We start from the raw sequence: 22,096 nt of genomic DNA, 5'->3' as shown, positions 1-22,096 counted from the left end.
TACGGAATAAAGGGTAAAATATACTTGTTTGTGGGTTTTAATCCTGACAATTTATATTGAGTTAATTAAATAATTTTGTTTTTGTGGTTTGAAGTCTTCACTAAAAATTAGGTATAATCAATGTGGATGAACTACTCAGCTTTACTATGTGTAAACAAGGGGTTAAAAAACTCAAAAAAGTAAAAAGTTACAAACATGTCAACACAAATAAGAACACAAAACACAAGAATCATATGTTATATTTATTTCTGTCTTCCTTCCAGAGTGCCTCACAGTACACAAATGTAGCGAGATTAAAAAAACAAAAACAAACAATAACAACAACAAAAAAAACACATTGAATTGATGGAGACTTCCTTCTCAATTTGCAGTGTTCCTATCTTGGGAGCCTTTGACCAGTCTGATACCTAAGAATAAGTCAATTTCTTTGTAATGATCTTTAAAAGATGCTCTAAATTCTTTGGTTATGCCAAAATGTAGTACATATTGCTTTTAATAAACCACTGCCTAGAGTTTAGAAATTATTTTCTTACAAAGCCTTTTAAAAATGTGTGTGTATGTCTGTTTGTAACAGGATTTGACCTGTAACTGTTATTGAGAATTTTCTTCAAGGAGTTCAAAGCATTTTACAGGGATCATCTCATTTATCCTTCGAAAGTAAGGCAGAGGTATTATCTCTACTATAGACTAAGAACACTAAAAGGCCAAGATAGGTGGGTTTTTTGTTGTTGTTTTGCTAAGATCAAAAAGTAAGTCTAGGGCAAAGCCAGATTCCGGTCTGACCTTGTTACATGATTCTTCTGTAATACAATGCTGCAGCTTCCCCTAGTCTCTCTTTGGCCATGCTGAATGAATCATTTTCAGAATTGATTTCTCACTCATTCCTGTTCCCTGAAAATGGGTATTAAAATGTAGGTAAATACAAAAGAAAATTCCTCAGTCCTTCCCATATTGCTTTGGGGTACAGGATACCAGACAGGAGAGGTATCTTCCTCCCTTCTTCCAAATCTTACTATGTAACCCAGTGTTACCTCATAGAAAAATAACTCAGAAAAAAAAAAAAAAAAAAAAAAACAATAACTTGGGCCACAAATGCAAGTCACATGTATAATTTTAAATCTTCTAGTATTTACATTAAAATATATTGTACTCAGCTAATATATCTAAAACATTAACACTTTAATACGTAATCAATATAAAATTATTAATGCTATTTCACATTCTTTTTCTTGTATAAATCTTCAAAATCTGGTATGTGTTTCATACACTTAGAGCATACTTTAATTTGGACTAGCCATATTTCAAATGCTCAGTTGCCATGTGTGATCAGAGGGGACTCCTTTGGACAACACAGGTTTAGAACTAGGCCTCAGTGGATCTCTCTTCAGACGGATGCGTGAATGGAACTGGTGATACAGGAATCATGAGTGACCCTGGAGGATAAGAAGCCCTAGCTCTGGTTTTTGCTGATACATGACTGGGGAGTTATGGAATCGGGAACTAGTAGATTGCAACCTCTCAAAATGTATCTAATGATACAACTTCACTGTCAGGACCTTGGTTCACATCCTATGTAAGAACTCCAGCAACTGCAATGGAACCTGTCAAATTCTAGGGCTGCAGTTTCCTGGGGCTCTGGTATGTGGCCTGAGAAAAGGAAGTACCACCTGGGAAAGAGAAAGGTTCCGTGAGGGGAAGGCCACTCAACTAGGCGCTGCTTGAGGGCAGGGGCTCCACCTTGGTGCTTCCTGAAGGCGGGGGCTCCCTTTGTTGCCTTAGATGGGGCCTTTCAGCAGCCTCAGAACCAGCTTGATGACTGAATGCAAGCGCTTCCACCAAGTGCTCCGGGAGGCCCTGGGGATGGGGATGTCGGCGCCCAGGCCCGCACCCCGAAGTGGCTCCACCGCCGCAGGTGTGAGGGGCGGGCCTAGGCCTCAGCCCGCGCCGCCCCATGTGACCCGGTCCGACATGGTGTCGCCTCCTCCCGGGGCGGCGGCGGTGGCTCGGGCTCGGCTCCGTGTTGGGCCGGCCCCGCGGCCGCTCATGGGCAGCCAAGGCCGCTCGGGAACCCCCGGGAACAGCGGGCCGGGCGAGGGCGAGGGCGGGGAGACGAGGGAACTGCAGGAAGCGAGGGTCGTGCGGGGGAAGCGAAGGAAGGGGAAGGGAAAAGCCGGCGCAGGGCAAGGCGGAAGAGGAAGCGGGGTGGAAGGGAAGCCGGGGCTGCAGCAGGCGCAGGAGGCTGCGGGGTCGTGGGTAGAAGCAGAAGCTGGGGCAGGCCCGGGACGGGACTCAGAGGGAGGCGGAAGCGTGGAGGAAGGAGCGGGAAGCATCGAGAAGGGAGATGAAGGGAGCACAGGGGCTGGGAAGGAGGCACAAGGAAGACTTGATGGGAAAGAGGAGGAACGGAGAGGCAGGACTGGGCGGCGGGAGGATGCCAGGCCGGGGAAAGCACAGGGACAAGACGGTCAGGCTTGGGGCGGCATCGCAGGGACAGGAGCGGCCATGGCGGCGGCAGCCGAGGAGGAAGCGGCGGCTCGGGAGCCCGCTGCCCGCCCGGCTGCGGGGCCCGCGCTCTGGCGCTTGCCCGAGGAGCTGCTGCTGCTCATCTGCTCCTACCTGGACATGCGGGCCCTCGGCCGCCTGGCGCAAGTGTGCCGCTGGCTGCGGCGCTTCACCAGCTGCGACCTGCTCTGGCGCCGGATAGCCCGGGCCTCGCTCAACTCCGGCTTCACGCGGCTCGGCACCGACCTGTAAGCGTCCGCTCGCCGCCCGCTCCCCGCCCCGGGCCGGCCAGCATCCCGGGAAAGGGCGGGGCGCCGCGGCCTGGTCGGCCCGGGGCCGTGTCGCACCCCGAATTCCGAGGCCCAGACCCGGCCTCCGCCGAGACCCCTCCCCGAGCACTCTCGGGATCCAGTGCCTCTCCTGTCCAAGGTCCCCATTTTAGGAAGCCCCCAAGAGCATCCCTCAGTCAGCACCCTCCCCATAGGGCGGCTCTTCGCAATTACCCATCTTAAACCTTCCCTTGAGCTTTTTAATTGTGGCTTTTCGCGGACCTTTGACTGCCCCGGTTCCTCAGCCCAAAGCACCTAGGACCCGTGATCTGTCACGCTTTGGACGATTTCTCCAATCCAGGTCGAGGACCCAGGTTTATAAGTGGTCTATCAAAATGTTTTTGAGGATGCTCATCGTCCCTACTCTTTTCTAAAGGTGGTTAGGCTCAGATAAAATCAGATATGAGGAAAAAAGACTCAGATCCTAAAAGAAAGCACTTAGTCCCATTGTCAACATAATTTATGACTTGATACAGGCAGAAGGACCCAAAAAGCGTGCCTGGCTTGAGGCAGGAGGCTGGACTAGTTCTAGGCCGTGTCCTAGGTATTGAGGTTTGGCCTGTTTTGAGTAGGGTATGAGACCTGTAAATGAAAACTTTACTGAACAGTTAAACTGTTAAATAAAAAGGGGAAAAAAATGTATGGAATTGGAGTAAAAGCTTTCAGATTGCACGCACTCTATTCAATTATAGTAGAATAAAGTTAAAGTTTTTTAAAACATAATCAACCATTTCCATTTAAATTTTTTCAGTTGCACCTCCCCCATCGTCGCTATCTTACTGATCCTAACAGAATGGGTGCATAATGAATAATTTAATGCATTATTGGGTAACACCTTTATTGAGATTTCACACACCATATCATACATTTGTCTTTTGAATTAATTTCTTAGGATAAAATTTCAGGATAGGTGTTATTGGATCAAAGGTTATGGCTTGCAAAGTCGTTGGACCAAGTTAGGTATACCAACAAAAAAATGACTGAACCAATTTCATGTGAGAATTTAAAAAAAATCTTTGCTACCTCAGTGTTTATCTGATGATATGTCCAATTTGATATTTTGTATCTCTTAATTATGGCAAGGATAAATATCTTCCCACCTGTTTGTTTCACATGCGAGATTGTCTCTTTGCCGATTTATTATTGGGGTCTTGATGTTTTTCTTATACATTTGGAGTTTTTGTGGATCACAAATATTAAACTCTAACCTGTCATCTTTGGTGCAGAAAAATTTTTTTCCAGTCAGTTCTTTTTACTTTACTGGTTTTGTCTTAGAGAAGTTTTATACTTTATTAGAATCTGATATTATGATTTTTTTCCCCAAAAACTGAAAATTTATAATTCTCCACAGACCTGATAAATCTCTTTGATTTGTCACTGGCTTTCTTATAACTTGATTTTTAAGTAGTTAACACTTTCATTTCATTAGTATCACTTTTGTTTTGGTGCAAGAAGTGAATTTAGCTTACTATTTTTTTCCCCCTAAATGGTTGTTTAGTTATCATTGCATCTTTTGTTAAATTTACTCTCTGTAGATATGCATGTATATTTGATTTATATCTGAATACTGTTTTGCTCTGATATATATTTTCATTTCCATACCATTTTAAATATTGTTACTTTTTTGATGGAGTCTAATATCTGTTAGAGTTTGATTATACTTTTTGAATTTATGTGTGTCACATCTCCACATCTTCTTGATTCCCAACGAAAAAAATTTCTGTGCCTTTTTATGTATTTCTGTGGGTTTGCACCACTATAAAGTTCTTGCATATCAGTTGTTATTCTTGTGCTATATATATATTATTGTGTTATAAGTATCTTATACATTTGATTTTTGTTCCAAATGTCATCTTTTTTTCAGTATGTTTCCAGCAGAGTATGATTGATGTACAGGATTACTATAAATTTTGTAAATTTTGAACCTGATCATTTTGCTTAAGTTTTTCTGTTCTATTGTGATTTGTTGATGATAATAATTCTTTGGGGTTTTTTTGCGGGTGTGTGTGTGTGTGTGTGTGTGTGTGCCATCTTGTCAAAATAGTAGTTTTTGTTTTTTTTTCCTTCTCTTGCTTTCTTATTAGAGTAACGCTTTCAAAGAATATTATCAGTTGACCCATAGGAGAAGTTGGTTAAAATGATTGGAACCCTGGGCTGGGGATGTGGCTCAAGTGGTAGCGCGCTTGCCAGGCATGCGTGCGGCCCGGGTTCGATCCTCAGCATCACATACAAACAAAGATGTTGTGTCCGCCGATAACTAAAAAATAAATATTAAAAGATTAAAAAAAAAAAAGATTGGAACCCAAGCTAACCAACCAAGGCAAAGTTTGGCTTTCTATTCCTCCTTACTGAGACTGAATGAATGAAGGAAAGAATTGGTGTTTATTTTTCTTTCCCTTTCAAATGTTCTAAAAGAGACTTAGTAGGAATAAGTCTATGTTCTGATAGTGGGAATAATAACAAAATGAAAATGAAAACAAGTTTATAGTGTAAAAGAACTTTGAGACTGCCAGATCTCCTTATGACTTTACTAGTTTTTAGATGTGTGTGTTTTGATTTCTTGCCTGTGTCCTAGCATGAGATATCACCTGCCTTCCAGGGAAGATATTTTGCCATAGCATTTGATAAAGAGCAGGGTCACTGCTCATTTTTCTGAGTTGAGGGGACAAATTATGTGTGTTACAGCAGGTGGAGAGAGTTTTACCAGTGTGTTCTGCTTCTGGACAGCTGCAGAAACTTAATAAACCACTAAGAGAGGAGATCGTCATCCCTGGAGAGAGAAACTTGTACCCCAGGTCTCTTAGGACATCACGGAACCTGGGCCCAAAGTACAGTAAGAGTATGACTACATGGATAGCACAAAACCTGATTTTTATCAGAAGCCACATAACCTCACTGGCTCTGAGTTTTATCATCCATAAGGAATGGCTATAACATTGCCAATAAAATGAGGCTTCAATATCACGTGCTGGCTAGCATCATGTTCACATAATAGTCACTCAATAAGTTGTTGTGAAACAGAACTTTTTATTTGCTTGACTTCTCCTATAAGTCTGTATATGGCAAAAGTGGGGATGGTTATGATTTGGAAGTGCTGCCTAATTATCTCCTCCCCTGAATTAGTTTCTCTCACCTGCCCTAAATGTTTTCACAAACATGACAGCCCAACCTGTGGGCATAGTGCCTGTGCTCACTGCTTAAGAGTCTTCTGATTCTTAGGAACACAAACTGCTAAGGTTTACTGACCTTCCGGCCCAGGGCAAGCCCTGTTCAGTTTGGCTCTTCTAACTGATCATAGCTTTGTTGAGTAAGATGAACTGCTTTGGTTCCTTGTGATTTGTTAATGGTCTTATACTTGTGCTTGAAGGCATTTGGGCCACTTTAAAACCACAAACAAATAATTTGCTTCCCTTTAGGCCTCTTGCCCAAACAGTGAACACTAATAGGTATCCTGAGCTCTTACCCCACCCCCAAGGGGACACAGATATGAGTGAGTCAGTCATCTGATTTAAAATCAGTTTTGTTTGAAGGCTTTATGAAGCCTGAGGGAATAGAAAGATCTTGAATATAATAATAAAAAGGCAATGTTTCATACAACAATCTTTTAAGTTATCCCCAAAGAATAGAAGTAAAACTAGCCTACTTCAGTGTACAGGAACAAAATAGTGGAATTCAACTCTGTCAGTATAAAATGCAGGTTGAATGCAAGAAGTAGAGGGATGACCAGTGAAGAGTAGAGGTGCTAATTGCAAATTCTGATACTGAAAAATGAAAGAGTATATCTGTGCATATGTAAGGGTATGCATATATATATTAAGAAAAATACTTTGCCATTTCTATGCTAAAGAAAACTTACTTGATCTCCTTCCTCCCTAATTAAGTGCTACATATTTTCAAACAGTAATTCCATTTTAAATACCATATAAGCAGTACCTGGGTGCAAATGCTGTCTTGCATTTGGCTGTGATAGATTTGCCTGGAATTAAAAATAGATGTTTGGGGAGTGAGGCTTCTGAGGTGTTTGCCCTGGCACGCACACTCATTCCTCCTTCGGGGTCCTATGGTATTGGAGCTCTTTGAGGCTGGGGACCAGAGGTATCTATTTCACTGATGATTAACATCCAGAGTGGTAAGATAGACACAGATAAGCAGAGTGTGTTTGTTTGTTTTTAAATGATTGCACCTAAGAGCTTTTTTTTCGGGGGGGGGGGCACCCAGAAAGCATAATGCTTCTTTTCTTAACTCTGAATGGAGAGGCCATTGATGATTGGTTTACGAATAAGGCCTAAACTGTATTTTTCAGAGAACAATTAGCAATTCCAAGTAGCTTAGGCTTTCTCCTTCCCTTTCCTGACTTAACTAGGGTAGTAATTTGTTCTCTAGATCACTGAAAGGTTTCATTTATGATTATATATTGTCTTTAGCCATCTTGGAAAGACTTTTTTTTTTTTAATGGCTCTGGGAGTTAATAAAAGGTAGTATTCAGCTTATATGCTCAAAATAAATAAAACAATGCACCTGTGGAGGAAGCAGGAAATGGTCAGTACAGTCATTACCTTCAAATGGAAACTGGAAGAATGGAAGCACCTTCTCCAAGGAATATAGAAGGAATATAGAAGCTGCCTGTGTCCTTTGCAGTATAGTAAAATTTGGTAGTGGTGGTGGGGTATTCCTAGCTTCCAAGGCAGAAACATGGAAAAACCCAAAGTCTTCACAATCTGCAATATAAATTCATATTGGAAAGAGATCTCTGAAAGTATTTCAGTACCTCATTCAATAGTTTTCTGTATCTAGAAATTTCACCTTAGGTAAAGATTGTGTTTGAGCTGCTGAAATTTAGCTAAAGTGAGGTTGCTGAGTAGGCATACATTTTTTTTTCCAACATAATTTTTTGAGTGTTTGATTAGAAAAGAATTACCTTTGTGTGACAACTTAACCTTAACTGTGGGTTGACCTAGCCTTGGATTAATTTCTGGTCCTGATTATTAATCATAGAACAGGGAGAAATTCAGGTAGACTCTTGAAAATTAAGATGAAGAGGGAAATGGGAGGAGAAAATTGGGTTTTTAAATTTCAGTGAAAACTGATACCACCACCCCATTTACAGAGACAGATTTTTCAGAATTTTTCTCAGGTGTCAACCATCAGATGAGGTTGAGCATACAAAGATTTGGTTTCCTTTTGAGGAAAGTCCTTCCCATTCTGTGATCTTGCTCAGATTTGAAAGGGATTCAGATGGAATGCCAGTTGTAACCAAAAGAAGCAAGATGGCATGCCCATTAATATGTGTATGAATCCCAAATTATGTGAATATTCAAGTTGTTTCTAAAATTGAATGTGACACTCTGGAGAAAGAATTGACTTCTTACTAGAGGGTTGGCTGCCTTGTCTTAAGTCAGTTCTTAATTTTCTCCAAACTGTTCACACTGCCCTCCCTGGAAGTCTGGGCCACCCAATGGGCCCTTGTGCCTGCTCCTCTTTAGCGCACAATTAATTGCCAGCACATTCTTTCTTTTTCACTTTTTTTTTTTTTTTTTTTTTTTTTTGTATTTGACATGAGCTCAAATTGCTGAGAAAGGTGACAACTGTGAAATGAAGACAGGGCTTAGAGACACCTTAAAAAATACATGCAAAAGCTACTAAATGACAAGAGCAGACTGCCAGGCTCTTTCAAAACATCACCACGTCTGTTGACTTTCCATTCCTTGTCCGTAGCACAAAATTGGAGGTCAAAGAATCATAGGAGTTAGAGATGGAAAAGACATTTGGGGTCAGCCGGTTCATCCCTCCACCTTCTCCCACCCCTGATTCCAAATAATTCCTTACATTATATTTTCTCCCCCTGGCTCTTGTACAGTTTTCACGGTCTTCACTCAACCCCAGCCGTCACCTTTGGGGAATGGTGCTGGAGGTTCTATCCAGTTTCACCTCAGCAGAGAGATATTGCCTCTGCCCCCAGTTGACATTCGTGAACTTCTTTGTTGGTGGTCTTAGATGAGAGGCTGAAGACTCACTGGATGTTTCCCTCTTGCCTGGTGATGGGCTTTTCTGACGGAGTTGAAGAGCATTAGTGTATGATGATACTGGGTAAGGGATAAAGGAGTACAGGTATTCCTAGACTTTTGTCTTTCATGTCCCTTGCCCTGAAAGGAACTTTTGTGTGCACAGGTGTGTGATATTGGGGTAGATAACCTACGCTGAAAGAACTTACATTGAACAGGAATTTGATAAGAAGCCTAACTTGGGAATTGGTGGATTAAACAAACAAATAAAAAATACCAGCCTGGCAAAGAAATAAAGAAAGGGAAGAAATGGAATGTATAGAAGCTTCAGCTTGAGTCAAACTGAGAACAAATGGATTGGAGATAAGTATTTTGAACTGAGGACACTGTTATCTTTGTGGTCTCCCCTGCTTTATGAAAGCACAGAAAGAGAAGTTTTATGCTCACTGGCTACGTGGTTTAGAAGAGGGAATGGTCATTTTTAGAGGCAGCTTTGGAGGGATACCCCCAGCTCCCCCCTCTTGTTCCAGCAGCTGTTGGGAGCAGTCCGAAGGGGGTATTATATTTCTTCTGGTAACTCTGCCAAGAGTGAGAGGAAATCCACAATCTGTGGGTTTTTTGGGGGGATGGGGATGGGGTGGCAGGTGATGGGACAGGGAAATTAAATTGTTTTATAGTATATATGTTGAGATACTTTTCCTGGAAAGCTGTTCACTGAAAGAAATTATATTTCCCTTGCTCACTAACTGTAATGAGTTCCTCTCTTTAGAGAAAGGGAAGCAGTCTTTGAGTACTTTTTCATCTTCTCTGTAGTTCCAACCTTGACCTTCCGTTTCTTCGAAATTTTCTTTAGAAAGTCCACATTGTAAAGAAGAATCAAGATTCATACATGGGTGGTGTGTATTCGGAGGGGGCTCCCTCCAGAAGTGCATTGCTGGGAGAAGCTCTTATTCATCTCTCATCTTGGCTGCAGTTTGACTTTATCATAGTAGCCTAGAAACTGGAGATGTGAAAACTGGCTGGGTGACATCTGGTTCATGTTCTCTCCATCCCTTTATCCAGGCTGGGAAGACAGTAGGATTTTGAAGTTTGGCCACTTGGGGTCAGAACCTGTTTTGGTGATTAATATGGCACACAGTTTCAAGATTAAAAACAATAAAAAAAATCCCTAGGAAGTGGAGCAATGTAATTATTCCTCACATTGCAGATGGGGAGTTCAGGGAAAAGTTATTTTAAAGGTAAGAAAACAAAGTCTATATCTAAATTCATGATTCAGAGGGGGGCCTGTTCACAGAAAAAAAAAAAAATAGTGGCATCTTTCTTGCTATTGTTTATTTTCAGAAAGTGCTAGATCAGCCTTTCTGAGTTATATTGTGGGATTCTTTTTATTATTATTATTATTTTTAGTTGTAGTTGGACACAATACCTTTATTTTATTTATTTATTTTTATGTGGGGCTGAGGATCTAACCCAAGGCCTCACACATGCTAGGCGAGCTCTCTACCACTGAGCCACAACCCCAGCTCTATTGTGGGATTCTTAAAAAATTAATTCTGTAACCAAATGAATGTGGAAAATGTTGCACCACATCCCCTCTTCTGGGGATCATAGTACCCATTGGTAAATTTACCCATTGGTAATTTGCCCATTGGTAAATTAAAGGCACCAAGAAGTCCCATGGTAGAGGGTTCTGCTTCATTTTGTTTCAGCCAGCATTGTCCAAGATGTTGTTACTATTTTTTTTTTTTTGGTGGGGGGGTTTACTGGGGATTGAACTCAAAGGCACTCAACCAGTGAGCCACATCCCCAGCCCTATTTTGTATTTTATTTAGAGACAGGGTCTCACTGAGTTGTTTAGCACTTTGCTTTTGCTGAGGTTGGCTTTGAATTTGTGATCCTCCTGCCTTAGCCTCCTGAGCCCCTGGGATTGCAAGCCTGTGCCACCATGCCCAGTTCACGATGTTTTGATCATAAATTTTCCCTTGTTTACTATCACTTAACATCTGGCAGAACATATGCACCGGTCAAGTGCTTGCAAATTATAGTTCCTGGTCAAAAACAGGAGGAAAAGAATGTGAACGTGGCACAACTCCAAATCTTAAACTCTTACATATAAAGGACCAGGATTATGCCCAGTGCTTCTGAAACTGTTTGACATGAGGATCCCTTATTAAGAGACTTTATGTGCTTAGATTCTTTCCGTGAGCCTCTCTAGCATAAAAATTTGGAGGCTTTGGTTGAATTATTATTTTTTTGTTTGTTTTGGACAGTACTTGGGATTAAACCTAGGGTCTCTCTGCCACTGAGCTAAATATCCCTCCTTTTTAATTAATTAGCTAATTTAATTTTGAAACAAGATCTCACTAAGTTATAGGCTGATCTCAAACTTGCAGTCCTCCAGCCTCAGTCCCCCAGTTGCTAGGATTATAGGCAAGTGCCACCATACTTGGCTCCTTAGTTTAATTCTTGAAGATGTGGTGTATTACAGTATACCTTTTTAGGGAGAGCCTTTAGAGCTACCAGTATTGTTGGAAGTATGACTTGCCAAAGGGAGATCCTTTTTTTTTGTATGTGTGTGTGGGTTACTGGGGATTGAACACTCAGGTGCACTTGGTCACTGAGCCACATCCCCAGCCCTATTTTGCATTTTGTTTAGTACCAGAATCTCACTGAGTTGCTTACTGCCTCACTTTTTGATGAGGCTGGCTTTGAACTTGAGATCCTCCTGCCTCAGCCTCCTGAGCCACTGGGATTACAGGCATGTGCCATTGTGCCTGGCAAAATCCATTCTTTTGAGAACTCTCACTTAAGCAGTTCCTAAGTAATATTTATCAAATATTTATCTGCTAGAGCCATGGTTCTCACTTTTTATGTCTAAGACAAACTTGTATGATGTTGGAATTTTATTTTTTGGTGCATTATAATTGTACATAGTGGTGTGATTTATTATGGGATTCATTATGCCATATTTGTACATGTACATAATTTGATCAATCTCATTTGCCAGTACCTTCCCTTTCTCTCCCTTTTCCCTTCCCTTATTCTACTTATTCTACTCTACCAATCTCCTATTATTATTAGTAGTAGTAGTAGTAGTAGTAGTAGTAATAGTAGTAGTACTGGGGATTGAACCCAAGGGCACTTTACCACTGAGCTACATCCTTAGTCCTATTTATTTATTTATTATTATTTAAATTTTTATTTTAGGTATAGTTAGACACAAAATCTTTGTTTATTTATTTTTATGTAGTGCTAAGGATCAAACCCAGCACCTCACACGTGCTAGGCGAGAGCTCTACCACTGAGCCACAACCCCAGACCCCTTTTTATTTATTTTGTATTTTGAAACAGTGTCTTGCTAAGTTGCTGAGGGCCTCACTAAGTTGCTGAAGCTCTACTTGAATTTGTGATCCTCCTGCCCTCAGCCTCCTGAGTTGTCACTGGATTACAGGCATGTACCACTGTGCCTGGATGATTATTATCTTTTTAATTAGTGCACTATAATTATATACATAAGTGGGACTCATTGTGTTATATTCATAATTTTGTAGATTTCATTCTTCAGTACTTCCCCATTCCCTCCCTCTTGGTCCCCTTTCTCTACTCATATGGTCTCTCTTCTAGTGATGTTAGAATTTTGGGTAATGCATTAAAAGATTAAAGGTGAAAGTCCTTTTTTAAAAAAGCAAGTTTTAGAAAATTTAAAATTTTGTACATGATTATTTACACAGTTTACTTGTTCTCCCTCTAGTGTGTTGCTATTGAATAGAACTGTTTATTGTCCTGACCTTGTTCTCTTATATATTTGGGGCAAAGTTCATACATGTTCCTCTGAACATGCTATCTTCCCCTTATTTGAAGCAAATTGTATCATGGGTCACATTGTATCTTAGTGTCTGTCAGAAATTGCCCTAATAGTATGTATCACTGAATGAAAAAAAAATTCAATTCTATAAATTATTTAAAATCTGATGGCACAGAGAGTTTACCACTCATCCACAGAATGCTTATTAAAAGCCACTTTTAGAAGTAGTAAGTTGGTTTTGTTTTTTTTTTTTAGAGAGAATGAGAGAGTGAGGGGGGGGGGAGAAAGAGAATTTTTTAATATTTATTTTTCAGTTTTTGGCGGACACAACATCGTTGTTTGTATGTGGTACTGAGGATCGAACCCGTGCCGCATGCATGCCAGGCGAGTGCGCTACCGCTTGAGCCACATCCCCAGCCCAGAAGTAGTAAGTTGTGTAAGATTTTATCCTATGGAGTTTATGTCTAAATTGGATAAAAAAGATGTATAGCTGTTTTCTGGTGATTTCTGTCTAAGAGTTTAGATGACACGGAGAGGAATGTTTAGAGGAGTCACAGAAGTAGAGGCTTTAGTTTGATCTTGAAGAATTGGTGAATTTGACTAGTTCCCAGAGGAGGACAGCAAGCACTGTCAGGGATGGAAGTAGGCTGGTGCTGGCCATGTAAGTGAAAGTGTGGATACAGGAGAATATAGAGAAGAGGCTTGGCTGGAGTCTAGTTGTATGGTGTGGTACATGGAACATAAGGTTGGTGGATAAAGAGGGTTGGGCTGGGGATGTGGCTCAAGTGGTAATGCACTCGCCTGGCATGCGTGCAGCCCGGGTTCAATCCTCAGCACCACATACAAACAAAGATGTTGTGTCTGCCGAAAACTAAAAAATAAATATTAAAATTCTCTCTCTCTCTCTCTCTCTCTTTATTTCTTTCTCTCTCTCTCTCTCTCTTAAAAAAAAAAAAAAAAGAGGGTTGGCATTTGGGGGCCTTTCAAAGGAGATGTGGGTTGGCCCAATCAGCTTCATGTCCTTCTGTGCATGTCCCTGTCCCCTACATGTTTTCTACAGTCTCACTTTACCCTGGATATTAGGGCTATTTCCTGTTCCTTAGCAGAATGGCTAGCAATTTAACACTATTAATTATTTTTCATTGATTTTTTTTTTTGAAATTTAATTAGACTTAATTACAACAGATTTCTGAGTCTGTTGGGAGATTTAATCTACTACAAATGTAAATGAAGAGTCACAAGTTTCTCATCTTGGACTGCTTAAATACTTGTACACTAAAGCCAAATTCTCAGTATTGGTAGAACTGGTGGGTACAGGCAATATGGGGGAGAAATCTGATTTCTGGAGAGATAGGAAATTAAAAACAAAAACAAAAACTGTTAAAATCTCAAGCCCCCAAGCATCATTTTGCTTAGACCATTGCCCCTTGACATGGTCTTGTTCTACACTTGTACCTTCCTTCCCTGAGTTCCAATTTGGCAGGCAGTTAGGCTTATGACAGTCATGCCAGTCATACTATTAGGCAGCATTGGTGGCATCAAGGAGAATCAAGCTTCAAGATGAAGCAGGGAGCCAAGTGTGCCTGAAATCCCAATGGCTAAGGAGGCTGAGGCAGAAGGATTGCAAGTTCAAAGCCAGCCTCAGCAATTTAACAAGGTCCTGAGCAACTTAGCAAGACCTTGTCTCAAAAAAAGTGGGGAGGTGCTGGGGTTATGGTTCAATGGTTGAGTGTCCCTGGGTTCAATCATTCCTGGTACCAAAAATAAATAAAAATTTAAAAAGATGGAGCAGGGAAGGAAACTGATCTGTGTTCCAGGAGTTTTCTTGATCTTAGAGATTACTAGATTTAAGACCTCTCTGATATATCCAAGTTTCTTCCTGCTTCTCCTAGCCACCATTCTTCAGACTAAGTTTATTTATTTGCTTTTGGTTTTGGGGTGTGAGTGAGGAGAGGGGATTGATTTCTGTTCTTATGGACTCACTTGCCAAGATTTTAAGGAGCCAGATAACTTATTGTGGATGTATGTTGTATTATTATTGTTTAAAATAGGCCAGGCACCTAGGAATGCAGTCAAACTAGGAATGCAGTCAAATGGTGACTACATGCTGGAAAGCAGAAAAGGAAGAGGCTTAGTGAAAAAAGGAGCCTGAGGCAAGAGAATAGTGCTGAGAAAATGTAACTTCAGCCAGGCCCACCACCAGGTTAGAGATTCCTCTGTGCATTAACAGCCACAGGCAAATTTATTTACAGGGCACTAATCATTTTTTTGAAGGGAGCACCCTCACTTTACATCAGTAACTGTATGGGGGAAATGGCTAGCCAGGGGCCATATCAAGGGTGGGGTCAAGGGACCTTACAGAATTCCAAGGGGCACCTGCTGTCATCCACTCAGGGACTTTCTTTTGCTGCCTTGTTCTCCCTTTGGACAATGGCAGGTCCCTGCAGGGTGAGAGAGATTGTTTTCAGAGAAAGCAGACTTTCTTTTTTTAATTCCTCCTGATTTTTCAGGTGCTAAAGCCATTAGAAATATAAATGGAACTTGATTAATGGCTAGGGAAACTAACCATCAAAGACAACTGGACAAAGAATGAGAAAGTTGATTTGTTAAATGCTTTAACCAAGTTAAAAGTCAAGTGGAATAATTCTTTCTCAAGTCAAAGCCAAATGGATTGATTTTTTCTTAAGTCAAAATTTGATTTGAGGGACTAAAGCCAAGTATTTGATTATAGCATTTGCTTTGGGAGAGGATGCCTGCACCTGCAGTTTGGTAGCAGCTTCTAAAGTTCAACTTTGAAAGTTTCTTGCTGCTGTGATCAAGCCTTCAAGTGATCAAGTATCACCAAATGGCAGTTAAGTGACCAGGGAGATAAGAGAAATGTTGTCCTTATCCGAATTCAAGAAATATGTGAGGGCTGGGGATGTGGCTCAAGCGGTAGCGCGCTCGCCTGGCATGCGTGCGGCCCGGGTTCGATCCTCAGCACCACATACAAACAAAGATGTTGTGTCCACTGAAAACTAAAAAATAAATATTAAAATTCTCTCTCTCTCTCTCTCTCTTTAAAAAAAAAAAAAAAAAGAAATATGTGAATTCTTTCTCCCTTGCCATCTTCCTGCTATGATCCAGAATATTCAATTTTTAGTTTCATCATCTTCACCGGTTCAGTTAGACCTAACTCAAGAGAAGAGGAGCAACTGTCAACAACCTTTCTACATCCCAGAGAGATTTGCAGATAAGAGTTGGCAGAACAGTCTATTCTTTTTCAGTAAGAGGTCAGTTCTTTTGGTCCATCCTGTCAATTCTCTTTTTCTGTCTTAGGTTCTCTCTCAATCTGGCAGTGAAGATTGCTCTCTAGTAAAATGAAATCAGGGACTACATTCATCCACTGGGAGAATTCAGTGAAAGATTTGTCTTAACATGTGTATGCCTAGTTCTAACCATTCAACCTAAAAGACAAAATGTTTGATACAAAAGGAACAATTTCTGAAAGTTACAACTAAGTTAATTGGAGGAAAAAATGATTATTAGCTCAACTTTTGTGATAATACCATTAGTGGATATTAACTCTACATTTATTTTTATTTATGTAAAAATAATTAACCCCCTTTGAAGTAATTCATACCTTTACTCTGTTTTAGATGTCATCTTTAAAACACCACAATTGTGTGAAATATTATCTTCATTTCATAGGCAAAGAAATGGACAATTAGAGAAATTAGTTACCTGGAGGTGTATAACACACAGTGGGATACAGATTCCGGTTTCTTGAGCCTGCTTTCTGTGCTTTATGTATAACTTTACTTAATCGATATAACTGACAACAATTATTGTCCTAAAGCACCATTTGTTTACATCTTCTGACCTTGTTATTTATGGAGACATAATTTTGTATAGTGTCTCCTCACTTCTACCTTTACAAATTTGACTTAGTTTTAAAATGGCCATTAGTTGCTACACAGTAGTTGTTTCCAAAATGTTTTGCATTTTTCATATTGTCATTTCTAGTGGCAGTATATTCCATTGCATTAGAATGCTGCTCTCCACAGACAGGCTTTTGGGCTCTTTCCAGATTTAAGGTCTAATATATTACTGCGGCTATAAATATCTTTGCAAAAATGTATTTTTTTCTTTTGAATTATTTCTCTGAACTAGTGCTCAAAGAATACTAGATCAGAAGTTATCATTTAATGACTTTTATCTTAGAACTCCTTTTTCAAAGATGGTATCAGTTAAACATACTACCAGTGATTTGTAAACCTAAACCTTTTATAGCACCAAAAGTTAGTCGAGTCTTTCCACCTATTTGATGTGAGACTGTACATTAATAATTGTTTTAAGGTACATGTCTGTAAACTAGTGTTATGGGATGTTTCCCCCAACATTTTGTTATGTGAACACCATGTGACTATTCTAAAACCTCTGCTGAACATGGATGACTGGTACTGGCGATAGGATGTTTTCTTGATATATTTTTATCAGTTCCCTAAAGGTTTTTCTCTTACTCTGTTGCTTTTGTTTTCATAGTTCCCTCCCTCTGTGCAGTATTTAAAATTTAATAGAATCAAACTTGAGTGCTTTATAATTGATAGATTTCTATTAGTTGTATAAACAGGAAACGGTCTCTGCTTTTTTGGAGACTATATATATTTCATTTTTGTCTAGTTAAACTCTTTTAAATTGACTTTTATTGTTTTGAATTTATTGAATTTATTGTAGTATGAGATGGCAATCTAAATCAGATTTTTGTTGTTGTTGTTTTATTGATAAATGCCCACTATTTGTTTATTTATTTATTTTTGTGGTACTAGGATTGAACCCTTGAACCCAAGAGTGCTCTACTGCTGGACTACATCCCTAGCCCTTTTTATTCTATTTTGAGACAGGGTCTTGCTAAGTTGCTCAGGCTAACCTCAAATTTGGAATCCTCCTGAGCGACTGGGAGGATTCCACGCTTGGCCATAAATGTCCAGTTTTATCAGTAGTATTTATTGTTGTTATTTTTTTGTTGTTGGGGATTGAACCCAGATGTCTCACATGCTAAGCTTGTTCTACTACTGAGCTACACCCCTCTTATTATTATTATTTATATTTTTAATTGTAGATGGACACAATACCTTTATTTTATTTATTTTTATATGGTGCTTGCTGAGGATCGAACCTAGTGCCTCACGTGCTAGGCAAGCACTACTACCACTGAGCTAAAACCCCAGCCCCCACCCCTATTATTTTAAGCAATATTTTTCTTTTTAATATTACATTGTAGAAAAATTGGGAAATATGGAAAAGCACAAAGAAGAAAATAAACCATCTAAGGTTGGCTATCCACAGTTAACTATTTTTATTTTAGAGTATATCATTCCAGTGTTCTTTTTAGACATGTATATTCTTTTTCCCTTTCTCCCTTCTAATAAGGGAAAAAGACTGAACAATAATTAAGTAATGATTTCTTTTTAAAAAATTTTTTTTGATAGTTGTAGATGGACACAATACATTCATTTTATTTTATTTTTTGTATGTGGTGCCAGGGATCAAACTCAGTGCATCACGCATGCTAGGCAATGCTCTACCACTGAGCCACAACCCTGGCCCCAGTAATGATTTCTTTTGTTTGAAATTTTACTTTTTTATATATTAAATTCATATCAGTTTAGGCCATTTGTGGCTTTCTCTTTTGAAGATCAAAGACGGTTTGCTTATTGCCTATTTCTAAATGTCTTATAATTGAACAGAACTAGTAATAAAGGAAGTATAATTGCTCTATCAATAAACACTCACTGATCTTGATGTGGTGATGTGCTCCTGTAATCCCAGTGACTTGAGAGGCTGAGGCAGGAGGATTACAAGTTCAAGGACAGCCTCAGCAACATAGTGAGGCCCTAAGTAACTTAGGAGACTCTGTCTCAAAAAGTAAAAAGAGGCTGGGGTTGGGGCTCAGTGGTAGAGCATTTGCCTAATGTATGTGAAGCATTAGGTTTCAATCCTCAGAACCACATAAAAAAATAAATAAAGGTATTGTGTTCATCTACAACTAAAAGAATATTAAAAAAAAAAAAAGTAAAAAGTTCTGGGGTTGTGGCTCAGTGTCTAAATTCCCCCGGATTCAATCCCTGGAACCCCCCCCCCCCAAAAAAAAAAAAAAAAGAAAAAGTTAAATGTCTGAATAGATATAATACTATAAGTGAAAAAAATGTAAATTAGAAAAAACTTTACAATCAAATATACAGGAGTCTTTATAAACTAACAAGAATAACAACCATAAATCTAAAGTTGAGACAAAGAATGTGAACAAGTATTTCTCAGAAGAAATACTAGTGGCTTTTAAAATTTTGTTTTATTTTTGTTTGCAGTACTAGGGATTCAACCCAGGGTCTCACACATGCTAGGCAAGTGCTGTACCACTGAACTAGATCCCCAGCCCCCTACTAATGGTTTTTAAACATATGACCAGATATTCAGTCTTTTTCATAATTAAAAAAAATACATGTTTAAACAGGGAGGAAAATAAGTATTTTTTTACTTATTAGAATTACAAAGATACTGACCATGGTGGCACACACACCTGTAATCTCAGTGGTTTGGGAGGCTGAGGCAGGAGGATCGTGAGTTCAAAGCCAACCTCAGCAATAGCGAGGCAGTAAGCAACTCAGTGAGACCCTGTCTCTAAATAAAATACAAAATGGGGCTGAGGATGTGGCTCAGTGGTTGAGTACCCCTGAGTTCAATCCTCGGTACCCCCTGCAAAAAAAAAAAAAAAAAAAGGAATTAGATAAAAAGTGTGGATATCATGAAAAATAAGAAAAGACTGGAAACTATTTTAGGCCAGAAGAGACTAAGGAAACATGGTGACTAAATACAATGTGGAATCCTAGATTGGATCCTGGAACAGAAAAAGACATTGGTGAAGAAATTGGTGAACTCTAAATAAAATCCAAATTTTATTAAATGCTTCAGTAATATACTAGTGCTAATTTTTTAATTTTTACAAATGTGTAAATAGTTATATAAGATGTTAATATTAGGGCTGGAGTTATAGTTCAATTAGAGCACTTGCCTAGAACGTGTGAGGCACTGAATTCGATCCTCAGCATGACATAAAAATAAATAAATGAAATAAAGTTATTATGTTTTTTTTTAAAGAGAGAGTGAGAGAGAGGGAGAGAGAGAGAGAATTTTAATATTTATTCTTCAGTATTTGGCGGACACAACATCTTTGTTGTTATGTGGTGCTGAGGATCGAACTGGGCTGCACGCATGCCAAGTGAGCGCGCTACCGCTAGAGCCACATCCCCAGCCCAAGTTATTATGTTTATCTACAACTAAAAAAATACGTTAGCATTAGGGGAAGCTGAATGAAGGATATATGGGGAATTTGTATAATTTTAAACAAGTTAATATGCTATTGAAAGTGAAAGTTGGTTCGTCTTGTTTTGGATAACAATTTGTCAGCATCTACCAGATTAAAAATGTAGAGTTTCCTCTGACCTATTCAACGCCATTTCTAATATTTTTCTCTACATGCAAATAAAGATACAAAGGTATTTTTTGCCACATAGTTTGTATTGGCAGAAGTCTGGAATTGATTTAAATATCAATAAGTAGGTGGCTGATGAAATAAATTATAATTGAATCACACAATGGAATTCTGTGCAATTGTTAAAATGAGATAGATCTAAATGTATTGCTGTGGAATGACTCCCACCATATATTGGTAAGTGAAGAAAGCCATGAGTAGGATAGTGGACTACTGTTGTTGTTGTTGTTTTTAAATTAAAATGGGATAGATGTAGGAATACATGCACTCCAATATATATGCACCTGCAGTGTGTAGTTGCCTCTAAGAAAGGAGGGAGAATCTTGGCCATTTGTTAGGAGAGTGACTTGCCTTTTCATTGTGGACCTTTCATACTATGTGCATTTTTTTTTTTAAATCCTGTGTGTTCATTATTAACCAAAATAATTAGTCTATATAAATAAATGAAAGAAGGCAGAGTATGGTTTATCTAGAAATGGTTAGTATCTTTCTGCCTGCCAAAACCATCCTTTCTAATGTACATCCATTAGAATCTTGAAAGCAAGACTTCCTTGCTGGCTTTTAGTAAAGCATGATAAATATGAATATATAAACAGAGGTTTGGAGAAATGTGTCTCTCTCTCCTTGGCCACTGAATTTTGAGGCAGACATGGCAGTTATTACTATGTGTCTCAATCAGTGTACCTTGCATTGTCCAGTGGAGCAAGCCAAGGAGACAGGAGAGATATGGTGTCCTGAAATGGGATTTTCAAATTGCCCATGATTTCAAAATTCTATCTAAAGGTGTATTCTCAAAGAGGCTTTGAGTATTTTTTCCCATCTACCCACCCCAACAATGCCATTCCTGTTGCTGGTGTGTGCCCTTATCTCTTCTTCTGTTTCCTTCCTCATCCAAAAACAAACAAAAACCAAATTATATTTCCTCTCCAAGATTTTTTGAATGAAAAATTTTAAACAGAAAAAAATGAATTGTACAATGACATCATATACTTACCACTTAGATTCTATAATTATTTGGCTATATTTGCTTAATCATGCATTTAAAAAATAAGTTGCAGATACCAGTACACTTTACCTCTAAACACTTAGGATGCATACATATAATTTACTAGAGCATATTAGATTTTTTTTAATATTTATTTTTTAGTTGTAGTGGACATAATACCTTTATTTTATTTTTATGTGGTGCTGAGGATCCAACCCAGCACCTCCCACATGCTAGGTGGGTGATCTGCCTCTGACCTGCAACCCCAGCCCAATTTATGGGTATTTTTTTAAAGAAAAATTCATATATAGTGAAGTTATATTTGAGTAAAACAAATGCTCAAATTTTAAGTAGATCATTTGATGCAGGTTTCTTTTTTTTTTTTTTTTTTTTTTGGTACTGGGGATTAAACTCAGGGGCACTCAACCACGGAGCTGCATCCCCTGCCCTATTTTGTATTTTAGTTACAGGGTCTTACTGAGCTGCTCAGCGCCTCCCTGTTGTTGAGGCTGGCTCTGAAATCTCAATCCTCCTGCCTCAGCCTCCTGAGCTGCTGGGATTACAGGCATGTACCACTGCTCCTGGTGATGCAGTTTTGATGAATGCATACACACCTGTATAACCCAAACCCCTTCAAGATATGGAAAAGTTTCCACATGTTCCTTCCCAGTTTGTCCCTTTTGCTACCCTGGTGATAATCAATATTCTGAATATTTTCATCATTGGTTAGATAACCCTTTTGTTAAATTCACATAAATGAAATCATTAAATATGAACTCTGAGGTTTCTTTCATTCATCATAATATATTTTGTTATCATTTGCATTACTATATACATTTGTACTTCTTTCCTTTTTTGTTGCTGAGAAGTATTCCATTATGTGAACATACCACAGTGTATTTATCTATTCTCCTATTGGTGAATTCCTGGGCTATTTACAGC

The 22,096-nt window shown here is 39.2% G+C and overlaps 1 protein-coding gene across 3 annotated transcripts in view; it reads left to right on the top strand.

The window, feature by feature from the left end:
• The first annotated feature begins 1,957 nt into the window (after positions 1–1,957).
• Fbxw4 (F-box and WD repeat domain containing 4) overlaps positions 1,958–22,096 on the top strand; it is an 88,378-nt gene continuing 68,239 nt past the window's right edge. For 2 of the 3 annotated variants that reach the window (XM_076834302.1, XM_076834303.1), the window contains exon 1: positions 1,958–2,750. In XM_076834302.1, the coding sequence (XP_076690417.1) occupies positions 1,969–2,750 (782 nt within the window). In that variant the 5' untranslated portion in view covers positions 1,958–1,968. Of the gene's footprint in view, positions 2,751–15,710; positions 15,911–22,096 lie in introns of those variants that run through there. The other variant, XM_076834304.1, reaches the window with a different exon arrangement.

Source organism: Callospermophilus lateralis, chromosome 15 (genome assembly GCF_048772815.1).
Source record: "Callospermophilus lateralis isolate mCalLat2 chromosome 15, mCalLat2.hap1, whole genome shotgun sequence".
NCBI lineage: Eukaryota > Metazoa > Chordata > Mammalia > Rodentia > Sciuridae > Callospermophilus > Callospermophilus lateralis.
Note: the sequence above shows the minus strand (reverse complement) of the source record. Positions and strands in the feature narration are given on the sequence as shown.